The sequence below is a fragment of the Onychostruthus taczanowskii genome, unplaced genomic scaffold (genome assembly GCF_017590055.1).
Source record: "Onychostruthus taczanowskii isolate IOZ18803 unplaced genomic scaffold, ASM1759005v1 scaffold14, whole genome shotgun sequence".
NCBI lineage: Eukaryota > Metazoa > Chordata > Aves > Passeriformes > Passeridae > Onychostruthus > Onychostruthus taczanowskii.
This window is the reverse complement of record NW_024498573.1, coordinates 4,491,125-4,503,772: the sequence shown is the minus strand read 5'-3', so window position 1 is coordinate 4,503,772 and position 12,648 is coordinate 4,491,125. Positions and strand designations below refer to the sequence as shown.

Below are 12,648 nucleotides of genomic sequence, written 5' to 3'. Positions count from 1 at the left end.
GGTGAATTGGGAAGCTCTCTGAAAACGTGCAGGCGATTCCTTACCCCCCTCCTGCTTTGAGAGACTTCTCTGCTCCCCCTCAGGGGCCTAAGGGCCCCGCTGGGAGCCAATCCAGCAGAGACAGATTCCAAGGGCTCCGACACCAAACCGGGCACACACAGACGGGGACCCTGGCACAGGAGGGGGCACCCGAAGCTGAAGCGATGATCGCCAAGAGCTGGAAGGGCCCAGATGCTCCAGAAAGGGGCGGGAAAGTAGCCAGCCATAATGGAAAGGCCACAGACTACCTGAAAATCAACCCCTGCCTGCCTGCAGCCCCGGAGGGACCACAAGGCCACGCCGGGAGGACACTCAGGGGCGACCCTGGGCAGTCACCGGGGGACAGGAACGGGAGCAGGGAGAGACAACGGGGCAGGGGTCAGCCGGGCACAGAGGGGGTGTGAGGCCGCCACCTCAGCAGGGGAGGGGCCGCGGCCATGTTGGGGGGGGCGGGGGGAACGCGGGCCCGGCTGAGGGGCCACGGCCGAGCCGCCCCCGGTCCCCCGCGCGCGTCCCGCCGTACTCACGCCTTGTCCACCAGCTCCCGCACTTTCCACATGTTCAGCATGGAGCCGACCTCCCGGAGACCCGCCCGGTCCCGCTCCCTCCGCCACCGGCCCCAGGAGGCCCCGCTCGCCGCGCTCCGGCCGCCGCCGCCTCCGCCGAGCAAGGGACGCGGCGCCGCTCCCGGAAATGAAGGGTCGGGTGGCCGCGCGGGCTGCAGGGAAATGGAGTCTCGGGGAGGGAGGGACGGGGCGCGGAGCCTGCGGGGCGCCGCGAGATCTGCCGGGAGCGGTAGTTCGCGGCTGTGCGCGCGGGGCCTGCCGGGAGCGGGCGTGAGGGGGGCCGGGCTGGGGTGAAACTCACCAGGGTGAAACTGACCGGGCTGCAATTCACCGGGGGTGAAACTCAGCGGGATGGGGTGACGCTTCGTCGGCCGTGTCCTGAGGGCTGAATGGGCGCTCTCACACGGCGGGGGCACCGAGAGGTTGTGCCCGTCTGGGGGGCAGGGACGGCCCGGCTCAAACCCGCCCTCAAAGCTCCCTCACACCCCTGCAGCATGCAGCCTGCATCCGCAGCCCGGCGAGGCACAGGATGGGAAAAGGCTGTGAAATAGTTAGTTAAAGTCAAAACACCGGCGTAAATTCCATGATGGACCAGAATGTGGATTTATACTCGGCTTTCAGCGCGAGGAATTCGTTTCAGAGCAGCATTCTGCCCTTATGGCCGTCCATCGTGGTGTACGCTCTGGAGCGAATTGCCGCTGGAATTTCCAGATCCCCAAAACCCAGATTTTGGAAAGAAGGGGCTGGAAAAGCAGAGGGGAAGGTGCAGCATGTGGCCTGCCCCACCGAGGCACTGCACAGGCAGGAACCTTGTCTGCACTTCTGGAGAAAGACCTGATTGACAAAACCTGGGGAGCAGTCACCCACATAAAAGCTGCCTCAGGTGAATATTGGCTGTTTTAACACGCTTGCCAACAGGCAAGACTATCTTCAAATATATTAATTACAATGAAAACAGTGAAGTCATCAAAGTGAGTTTACAATCAGGACTGTCAGTTTCATTACATACATTTATTTTCTTAAAAGTTGTATTTAATACGAGCTTTAAATGACCCAGTTTCATTCTCGTTGTAAGTTTTTGTTTGTGTGTTTGTGTCGTAAATATTTTGCCAAAAGACAATATACACCTGCAAACTTTTATCCAAATACAAATGCAAAATATTTTCATTTTAGTTCTTCCATCACAGCTGGCAAAACAAAGCATGAGAAAGAGCAGTTGTAAAGGCACTTGCTGTTCTAATAAATCACTTCTTTTAAAAGTTAGTGGTTCTCTGAACTTGTCAGGAAAGCTAAACAGCTCAACTCCTGCCTGTTTTCTGACATCCCACTGTATCTTTTCACACAGACACTTTCATGGCTTCTGTCTCCTGAACATGTCCATGAAATCTATTTGAATATAAGAATTTCCTGAACAGATCATCAAATCCAGCATCCTCTTCCTAACAGCAGTATTAGAGGTTCATTAATGTAATGGATGGATCAGTCCTCAGGTACATCTTTCAAATTTTCATTTTTCTGTGGCTTAGGGACTCAGTTCTGAAGTATTCATACTAAAACTTTCCCTTTAGGAGCACTGGATGGACTTTTGTTTTATGGATTTAACTGATTGCTTTTTGAGCCTTTTTAGATTGCCACTGCACCTCGTGGCAATGAATTCAGTGTTCCAACTGCCACATGACAAAATAGTTCCTTTTGTGTGTTTTAAATTGTCTTCTTTATAGCATTACCAGTTCAAGTAGTGTGAGAATTAGTACATAACAATTCCCTAGCACTCTTTTCCTCATCAGTTGCAAATTTAGAAATCTGTGGATTTCTTACTGCACTGTTTTTTAATGCCTAAGACTTACAATGTACTTAATTTCTGCAAAAGGCTATGACCAGCCTAGAGATGTTTTATGACTTTTATTCTCATTTTCATAAGAGTTCTTAACAGTGTTTTCATTTTTGAGTGCCACTGAACCCTGAGGTGATATTTTAACCTGCAGCACAATACCTGTGGTGGCTGTGGCTGGTGTGTGACTGAGCTTAGCACCACTTTTGCTGCTCCACAAATGTGAGGCATGTGGCCATTGAGGACTGGGAGGAGGGAGATGCTAAATTTCATCCTGTAACACCTGGCAAAGCAAGCTGGGTGAGGACTCTTGCTGTTTAATAGCAGCCTTTTGGTTTTTTCTGTAAGTACACTGACATTTGTCTTCAGGAGCAGATGATGTCTATAACCTCTGTTTAATGAAGAAATAGCAGAAAGTATAATAATTGGAGCTTGCAGAATCACACCTTTTCTGATTGGCTGGAAATGTTGTTATTTTTAAGTGTGGCTTCAGTCCATATTGGATCAAGATCAGATTTCTAAATACAGTTCTGATGAACTGCAAATTCCCCAGATTCTGCTGTGGTGCAATGAAATTGATGTTCTTGTTAGAGCTGGTTTCCTTGAGCAGCTGCAGAGTTCTGAGTGCTGGGGCAGAGCTGCCAACTCCTGGGGGGCTGCCAGAGGCAGATTCCAGGGTCCAGACTCAGCCACACCTCAAAATCAAATGCACCCACTCCTCACTATTTTCCCATCAGGGATAACATTTGAATTGAAACAGTTAAGAGTAAATAACCCATCAGGATTTGGCTGATTTGTTTGTTTTATAGAAATTGTTGTTTCCACATGAAAAAAATTTACAACCCACTGTAATTGTACACTTCAGAAAAAAAAGAGAATGGTAAAGAGTATCTTAGGTGCAGGCATAGGAGAATAACAATATATGCAGAAGAAAGAAAGGCTGAAACAGGAATTTAAAAGATTAAGGTGAGTATCTTCTAAGCATTGCTTGCTATGTCTGGATGCAGTAATGGGGCAAGGAGAGATGACTGGCATTTATTGTCAGTTTTAAGGTGTAGTAAAAAGCAGGTCTTTATGTGACATTGAATGCAACATGAGTGACAGTAATTTTGCCATCCCCATTCTGTCAGCTGCTGATAAAGTGCATGAGCATATGTATAATTTCTGAATGATGTGAAGACACTTTCTGGTTCATAAGTAATTCCTTTCAAAAAAAAAGAGATCTGATCAGTGAAGGGAGAGGGTAATGCAGTTTCAAAGCAATGCAATATTCAGCATAACAGGTAGTACTTGTAACATATATCATGTAGAGGAACTGTACTTTATTATAATTTGAGCCATCAATTACAGGAGAAGCAGTTAGAGAAATTGAACTAATTTGAGCACTGCAATAGAGTTTGCACCTGGCTATTCCAGAAGTTAATATGGGCCATTTGGTGCACAAAAAGTCTTGCACATTCCAAATGCCTGGAGAGCAATATTGTTGTTAATATCAACCATATTAATGCACGGTAGAGACATGTCCAAGGCAGTGATTAATTTACAATTAAAATTCAAAGGGGGAAAAGAGGAATGTCAAGGAAAATCACACTGTGGCAACGCAGGGAGGCTATGGCACAGACTGAGAAAAACTTTTCATTTAAAGCAGTATTTGTTTCCATGATTTCATAAAGCTCCACTTTTTACCCACTTGCACAGCTGAAATCTGAATTCCATAAAGTTTGTTTGTTCTAAGAATTAGTCAGTAGGGCAGAAGCAACACTGGGATAATGTTTCCCGTTTGTAGGCTGGTTACCATCCAGGCTTTTATGAAAAATTGCAGCTTCTCTGAGTCTAAATGTGTCTTTCTCTAACACATCCCAGCCACACAAACATCATATTCCAGAGAGTCCCTAGGTGGGCTGTTTCAGAACCTGTCTTCCTGCTCTGCCACAGAATGGTTTTGACTCTGGTAAAATCCTCCAGTCCCTTCCATGGGTGTAGAACTGCTTGTGAAGCTTCCACTACCTGAGCCCACACCACACTCATTTCAGGAGAGAATCTTGAGGGGCAGGCAGTAACAGGGAATATTGCCAGGGAATGGTGCAAAGTGTGGGGAGAGTGAAAAAAATACTGTGAGTGATGTTCCAATGTTATCCCTTCTCACACTGCCTTGCTGAGATGATCCACCCATTTACTCCCAGCCTTTGCATGGCCAGGACCTGTCTCACTGTAAAGGAATGTAGGTAGCAAGCTTCAAAGCTTTTTAAGAAGTGAAGATGATTCTATTTTAAGCTTTAGAACCAAGACTACAACTGCCTGTGTTGTGCTTGTGGAAGACTGGGAGTGCCAGGCAGAGGTGATGATTTATCTCAGGAACTGGGAGGACAGCCCTGCCCTTCAGACAGATTCTTCTGCCAGCAGAACATGGGCAGAAGTCCCTGCAGGGAGGCTGTGCTGAATGTTAACATCAGGCTGCATCTTACCCAGTGCTGCTTTTATTTCTAGCCTGAAGAAATGAAGGTTGATTCCATAGTGTAGATTTTCACTCTGTCTCCTCACAGTCTTTTGAAATGTCTGAATCAGTTCACTTAGATGAGGCAGAGGTGGTTTGTTCTCAAAGTGAATTACAAATTTATGCAGAATTCTTAAAAGTTGTCTCAAAATAAATGACTGAACAGGAGAGACTTTATTGTTACTTCTCCTGAAAAGATGTGCTCAGCCTCTAATGAAAAGCATTTGAGGTCAGAGTTCTCAGGGTTCTCCATTGTCCAATAAGCAGTAAATTCTGGCTTTTCCTGTGCCTGGGGCATTCACAATGTTGCTTTTTTGTTGTGGATTCCCTGATGTCTAGAAAGGGGTGAATTCCCACTGCCAAAATATTACCATTTAATTATCAAACCAATCAACTGTGAGACAAATGTCCCCAGGGAAGCAATCTTCATTAGTTCCAATTTTTACAGAGCTACTTGGGGTTTTTTTGGTTTCTCATTTTCTCCCACATTAGTAACTGGCTGTGTATGCATGTCTCCAAATTAGGATGGAAACGTGGGGTTTGGGGATTGCCAGTTAATGGATAATATTAGATGTTCTGAGCTTTCCTTCAGGCTGATGATGTGATCTGATCTGACACTGTTCTTGGGGAGGCTTTGGAGATACAGGTTTTAAAATGTTACCACTGATAGAAGTTTAAAATACAGGGAAACCCCCTGTGAATTATGTCCTGATGTCACCACAGCTGTCTCTGTCACACCCTTAGACACCTCCTTTAAGTGGATGTGGTACTTTCCATGGAAAATTTAGGAGTTTGTATTTGAGAACTGATCCTCAGTAGAATTCTCTCCTATGAACCACATATGATCTTTATTCTTCTCCCAGAAACTCATGTCCAGATTCCTCAGTCTTTTGTTACAACTCCAGTACATTCTAAGACTCTAGAGCCTGGATTGTTGCTGATTGCTGTTGTGCAGCTGTTCCAGTAAGTTCTTTTCTCTACTGACAACAATTCACCTCTCTGGCATTTGAACTATACAGGAGGAGGAGAAAAGGACAGGTCACTGTCTGCTTTTTGTAACAGTCAGCTGCTGACAGATTTGTCTTGGTTAGCAGGCTGGGTTTCAAGTTCCAAAATGCCTGTGACAGTGGCCAGAGTTAGAAAACTGGTAGCAGAACAGGGCTGAACCAGAAGCACATGCCAGACTAGTGAAGTCAGAATTCTTGGGGATGGCTGCAGCCTGTAAGTGCTCCCATTTATTACATTGTCAGTTTGATTGTAGTCCAAGTCACTCAGCTTTGTGCCAGATCCCCCAGCCAGAAAGGTCTTGTTTGCCTGATTTCCTAAGGATACAAATCTTCTGAGATCTCCCTGTCTCTGTGTTTGTGTCTTTCAGTCCCCTTGCGATTTCTTGGGCCGGTTTCAATCAGATGAGATACAGGGGTGGCTGGTTTAAGGATTTGAAGTTGTGTTTTGTGAAAATGCACAGCTGTGTGGAGAGAGATACCACAGAAAAGCTCTGTAAAGATGCAGTAGGAGTGGAAAGGCTGTAGTAGGAGTTCAGTTGGATACTGAGGATCCCCTTGGAAAGTGTTCTTACCCATGTTCCTCAGGGAATTTGTCTTACACACAGGAGAATGTAACCACGAGATAAAAAAGGAAGACGGGTCTCCTTTACTGCTTTCTGAAGATCTCATTTCACTTTGCCTAACTGATTAACTGGTGCCATAAATGTCTTACATAACCCATCAGATAAAGCCCTACTATGGCTTTCTGCCAGCTGTGAACACGAGAGGACAGAGTTGTAGTTTTCCTTCTTGGTGCACCTAAGAGCCCCAAAACAGCTGAATGAAATGGCAATTCAAAGTCATCTTCAAGCTGAGGTCCAGGGCAGCTGCTCTTCAGTAAGGCAGAGAAACATGGTCAAAGAAATCACTGCAGCTTTTTCTTAAAGGTCATGGTATGTATTTTTATGGATGCAAGCTAACAAAAAACCAGGGGGAACTGAAAGCAGTGCTTGAACAGACAAAAATTAGTCTCATTTTCATTTTGGCTGGAAATTAAAACTAGCATGGTGACACTACACAGGATGGTCTTCAAAATCCCCTTTTCAGAATATTTAGCTGGACTTGGATCAAAACACAGTAGATGGAGACATTTTCACAGACTGGCAGACTGGGACTCTCCAGGCTGGAATTATCCAGCCAGTTTTAGTCAGAGGAACTGGCTTTCTATCTCCAAGTGGGAGACAATGCCTTAAAATGCTGCTTTTTCTTCTTCTTTTTTTTTTTTTTCCACCCACCACAGTTTTAATTCGGTTGTGTTTCAAAGAAGAGAATGGAAAAAAGTGCTGCTGATTTTTCTACATTCAAATAATAATCAAGAAAATGCTGTTTAATGAGTTTCTTTTCTCTGTATTAGTTGACATCATAATTTATATGCATCAACAGGAAAACAGTGCATATGCAAGTCCTGTCATGAAGAGTTCCCATCTGAGCAACTTCAGCTAGGGGGAAGAAACTTTGACTTCCATGCTCCCTTCATTCCTTCTTCCCTATTTCCATTGCTTGCATGGAATGTAGTTTGGTTCATATTTTCTTTACAAAAATAAAGCTTTAAAAGCTGCTGTTCGCTATTAGTATTTTACAAAAGCAAAGTGCAAACCCCATCACCAGCATAAAAGCTACTGAGGTTTTAATGAAATAAAAGGAAAGTTGAAAGAGCAAACTCAGTTTCAAAGGTGAAATTGATAATGTTTATTGTTAAGTTGGGAGGAATGTCAGACGGAAGAATATATTTTAAACAAACAGCATGTATTTCTTGTCTAAAAGAACCAGATCTGTTCCACTGCGATTCAAGTGGACAGTTTTTGTACTACTGAGTAACCTTATCCATAGTTATTTACTACAGCTTCTTTCTTAGGATTATTTGGCCACCATCAGGTGAAAGACAGTGAATTGAACATATCAATCAAGTCCAGTTCCAAAGTTCTTCTGTGAGGTTCTTGGCAATTCATTCAGCTTCATTCAGTATTGAATTTACTGTGTGTGGACCTTCAATTCTTAGATCCCATCCAAGCAAGAGAGAGCCACCATCTACTCTTTCACTGATGTTGAGGATCACTTTGGGAACAAAGTGATGCTCATTTCCAGCTGCCTGTCTCCTCCTCCTGGAATAATTGCCAGACAGATCTTAAATTTTGCCTTGCATGCAGTATACCAGGCAGTTAAACAAACATGTTGCACAAGACCAGAATGCAGTGGCTAGGTTAATTTTGTGCTTCTTTCTTGATTTCCAATATTTTCAATTCTTCTGGTTTCCATTGGTGTGACCTTTATTTACTGACTCCCACTGTGTCATGAACTTAATGCCTTTGGATGGAGGCTGAGGCCTGAGCTGAGAGAGGAGATATTGGCAGCCCTTAAGCTTTGAGGTGCTTGTTCATTAGAGTTCATCAGTTTGGGGACTCCTTGCTGTTTTGGAAGAGAGGAACAGAAAAAAAGAGACCATAAATGCTGCTGGACTGAATAAAAGGTGCTGTTATTGGGAAAAGGAAAAAAAAAAAAATCAACCTACCACAGAAGCAAAGAGGTAAGAGCTCTAGAGAGGCAGGAGTTGTCAAAAAGCCTTCCCCATCAAACAGACTTCAGAGAACCGTAGCAGACGGATTTTCAGTACCAGTCAAATGTAAGAGTGTAGGAAGTTGACATGCTGTCCCTTGGAGAGCTGAGGTATTGACAAAAGACATGCAAACTTGAAAAATGTACATTTGTGGAAAAATCCATCCTGACAAGTGACTGCACTTAAGTCGCCAAATGGACTTCACCCCTGGGATGAAACTCAATTATTGTTGCACATCCAATGAATCCATCCATGGAGAAAGCACATGGCCAATAAAAGGGAACCGTTCAGTAATCAGATCTTTCAAAAACTATTTAGCTCTTTGCCACTGAGTCCCTGCTCTAAGTGACGTGTGCTTCCCTGCAAACCTGCTTGGCTCCTCCACTGGCTGGTGAGGAGTGCTGAGCCACTGGGAACTCTTCTGCAGCACAAACACATCCTGCAAGAGCCACTCAAAATCATTTCTGTAACCCTTCTGAGTTGTCTGACATCAAAGCTTTTTCAATTTCAGCTTGTATTTAGTGCACATGAAGGATGCTTTGGTTTGGAGATATTTTTACAATCCTATGAGTAGAAGCTATTTATTGCCTAAAGGATTGTGTTAAATGGTTTAACCCAGTCAAGGCTCCACTAAGTAAGGAGCTTGCAAGCTGCAGTCATTAAGACAGTCTTTCCTTTAGAGTGAGGCAGTGTCTTGTGTGCATCTGCTGCTCTGAGTTTATCTTTCCATACCAATATTTACTAGGTACCATCTCTCTTCTTTTGAGATTACATTATACACTGCACAATCTGTGTACTTTTTATTTGCCATCTTCTTGATTTCAGTAGGTCCACAGTTATTATCATGAGTAAATCTCTCTTAGCAAGAAGTCTATTCTGAGCAATTTTTATTTTCTGATTCACAAATGAAAGCCAGCTCCACTACTGGCCTCAAAGCCATTTGTTTTGGGATGCACCTGCACACATATTGTTTCATAACAAAAACATCTTTGTGAAACTGAAACACTGCAACTGTTGTTTGGGGAAAACAGGCAACAGTGGCTGACAACAGATGCTTTTAAGAACATGTGTATTATGTGCAAGTGTTTCATAAGTTTACTTAGTTGCCATGGCCAGATTTGAAACCTTTGCCTCTTTTACCAGCCATCTAGTTCATTGCTGTGTCTGTCTGTTCTCACAGATCTGTCATTGTGATTTTTTGAAGATTATGTTCTCTAGAATAAATTGAATATCCAGTTTTTCATGACAATTCAGAATACAGTTTCCCTCAGATATGTGAAATTCCAGCACCAACACTGTGTGCCCACATTTATGTGACATGAACACAGACATCTGCCCTTCCAGCTATCAATAAGAGGAAAAATGTCCTGGTGACAAAGCTGCACAATTTTTTGTATTCATTTATTTTTTACTCCCATTGTTTCAACCATTTCATAATGTCTGCCTTTCTCTTTCTCTTTACAAGCTGGCAGTTTGGTCTTGGAACATTCTCTGGGCTGTCAAGCAGCAAGCTTCTCCTTATTCAGATTTTCAGGGAAAAATGTAGCACATCTGTTTACACTGTCACCCTGACATAAGTTTGAGCCCACTCTCCAGAGTTATCAGGCATTATTATGTCAAGCACCAGCGTTGCAGGAGCATCAGCCATCAAGTCTTGCATCATCCCAGCCTGAGAGAAAACTGTTTGTCACAATTTTATTCATATGCTATGAGTGGATATGAACGGGCACTGTATTTAACTCTTGTTTCAGCCAAAGACTGTTAAACATTTCTAGCAATGGCATTAGCAGTTTTATCTCAACAAGCAAAAAATCCACATTCTTTGAACAATCTCCTTGGGGAATTGAAAAATAAAACTGCCTTCAAACCCAGTAACATGTTTTCATAAAAGCACCCCATATTTATTTCATATTTATGACAAATCTTCATCACACTCAAAGTCTATCCAGCAGTGTTTTCTCTATCTAACATTCTTTTCAGCGTTTGTCTTCACTGATACAGTGACTCAGCACAACATGAGCATGGTATGCAAGTCTACCATTAGGCAAATATTTCTCATTGTTTGCAGAATCCCTAGAATTCAGCAGAGGAATAGACTGGTATTTGAGCCAAGAAACATCTGAATGTCATGTAAAGTTCAGTTAATTATTTTCTAAATAGTCACCAGCACTGCTCTAGCTTAGAGTAGAGTTCAACTGGTATTGTTGTGATCACACTGGAGCCTTTCAGAGGGGGGGAATGTTTGCTTTCATTTTGGCCTGCCTGGTTCCACATTGTGACAGAGCCATTTCACTAAAGGATGCATTCACAAAAAACTTTGGAAAACCATGGCTGTGGTCTTTTCAAAATTGCACCATTGTGCTTCCAGGGAATCAGTTTAGTCTGATTAGCACTCTGCACATATTCCACATGCCCCTCAGCCAGGAGCACAGCTGTGGCCATGGCAAAATTCAAGTGAATGTGAATTCAAGTCTCTGTAATCTGTATCTGTGTTGCACCATAAAATAAAGAGGAAGCATTTTTGAGTGTTTAGGTTCAGCTCTACAGGGCTGGAGCTTTCTGGCTCTGCTCTGGGCTCCCTGACCTGTTCTGGCAGTGCTGAAGGGATTGGGAGCTGATGATAAAAGGGTTGCTCTAGCAGCAGTGACTCAACACTAGTGAGCAACCTCTGAACACATCTCAGCAGGAGTCCTCCAACGTCAGAGGTTCCAAAGGTAGCAAAAAATCACCTGATTTGCAGTTCATACTCCAAATCTTGGCTTCTACAAAATAAGTTAGAAGATCTGACTTTGTTCTATTCCAAAACTCTGGAAAGCAACATGAGGAGCATGGGAACACAACCTTGCTCAGGTTTGCAAAGGTATTTAAACATACAAAGATGCAGACAGGCACCTAATAGGATTTATAAAAGTGCCTAAGGGAGTTTGGGACCTAATTCCCATTGGCTGTCAATGGGAATTAGATGTGTAATCTACTTAGGCAATTTGAAAATCCCACTGGCTGCATCTTTTCATGGCTAAGTACCATCACAAGCCTTAGCCTTAATGAATAGAATTATTATTATACTTGGTTTCATTTCCTTAAACTCTGATCTTGGTATGAAGGCTCAGTGAAAAACTGCTTGAATCCAAGTGTAGATGTGTGCTGTGGATATGAAGTGTCAGGAAGGAATAACTGAGCTGCTGAAACCATCTTCATATCACCACTGCATCTTCATCCAGCCCAGAGAGCTCCCAAAGGGTCATGTATTGGTCAGCTTGTGTCATGTAAAAAATGCAAGTGACTTGATAAAGAAAAATTCTGCTCACTCCTAGCAAAGTAATAAAGAAAACAAAATCAAAAGTGCCCCCAGAGGCTGTGACTAGCCAGTTGAAAGGGTTTCATTTTTCCTGCAAGGAACGACATTGGAATCTTCTTACCACTCCATGGACTGAATTAAGTCCCATCTGGTGCTGGAGAGAACTTACAGCTTTGGGCAGTACAAGGAGTCTTTGGTTACCCTCTTTTGCTCAGGCAACCCAGACACAAGCTGCAGTGCAGAGTTTAAGCCAACAACACTCTCTTCATTTCCCTTTTTCTTGTCAGGCTTGAACTCAAACAATAACCAGAATTTCCCTATCCATACAGCTTTACAAAATCTGTGAAAAACTTGATTTCCCTGGATTTCTACATGGCGTACTTTTCATTAAACCCAACTTGAACTTCTTGTAATTGTTTATCCACTTAACTTTACATGCTTAGAGTTGTGTTGTGCAAATCAGCCAGCATACAAAAGAGTCAGAATGACATGTTGGGATAGGAAAATGTTGGGATGGGTTTCTACACAGTCTGAAGCTGCAAAAAGTTACTAATTATTTACAGGGCTTCAATAAATGTCTATGAACAAAATGATGTGGTTGAAATGCTCTTTGAGCTTGGTGGAATTTGAAAATACTGTTTGTGTTCAATAAGAATAATTTGACACTGAAAACTTTAACAACCAAAACTCTTTAAAAAATGTTACATGTATTGCTGGGTGAGACCTCGCTGGGAGTCAGATGACGCCGGGAGTTGGGGAGGAGTGTTGATGTGCTGGAGGGCAGGAAGGCTCTGCAGAGAGATCTGGACAGGTTGCATTG

The 12,648-nt window shown here is 43.3% G+C and overlaps 1 protein-coding gene across 1 annotated transcript in view; it reads right to left on the bottom strand.

The window, feature by feature from the left end:
- Nucleotides 1–717, bottom strand: part of CLINT1 (clathrin interactor 1) — a 46,391-nt gene extending 45,674 nt beyond the window's left edge. Inside the window, exon 1 of the mRNA XM_041397729.1 lies at nucleotides 567–717. Coding sequence (XP_041253663.1) covers nucleotides 567–607 — 41 coding nt within the window. The 5' untranslated portion in view covers nucleotides 608–717. The remainder of the gene's footprint in view (nucleotides 1–566) is intronic.
- Nucleotides 718–12,648: the final 11,931 nt, after the last annotated feature.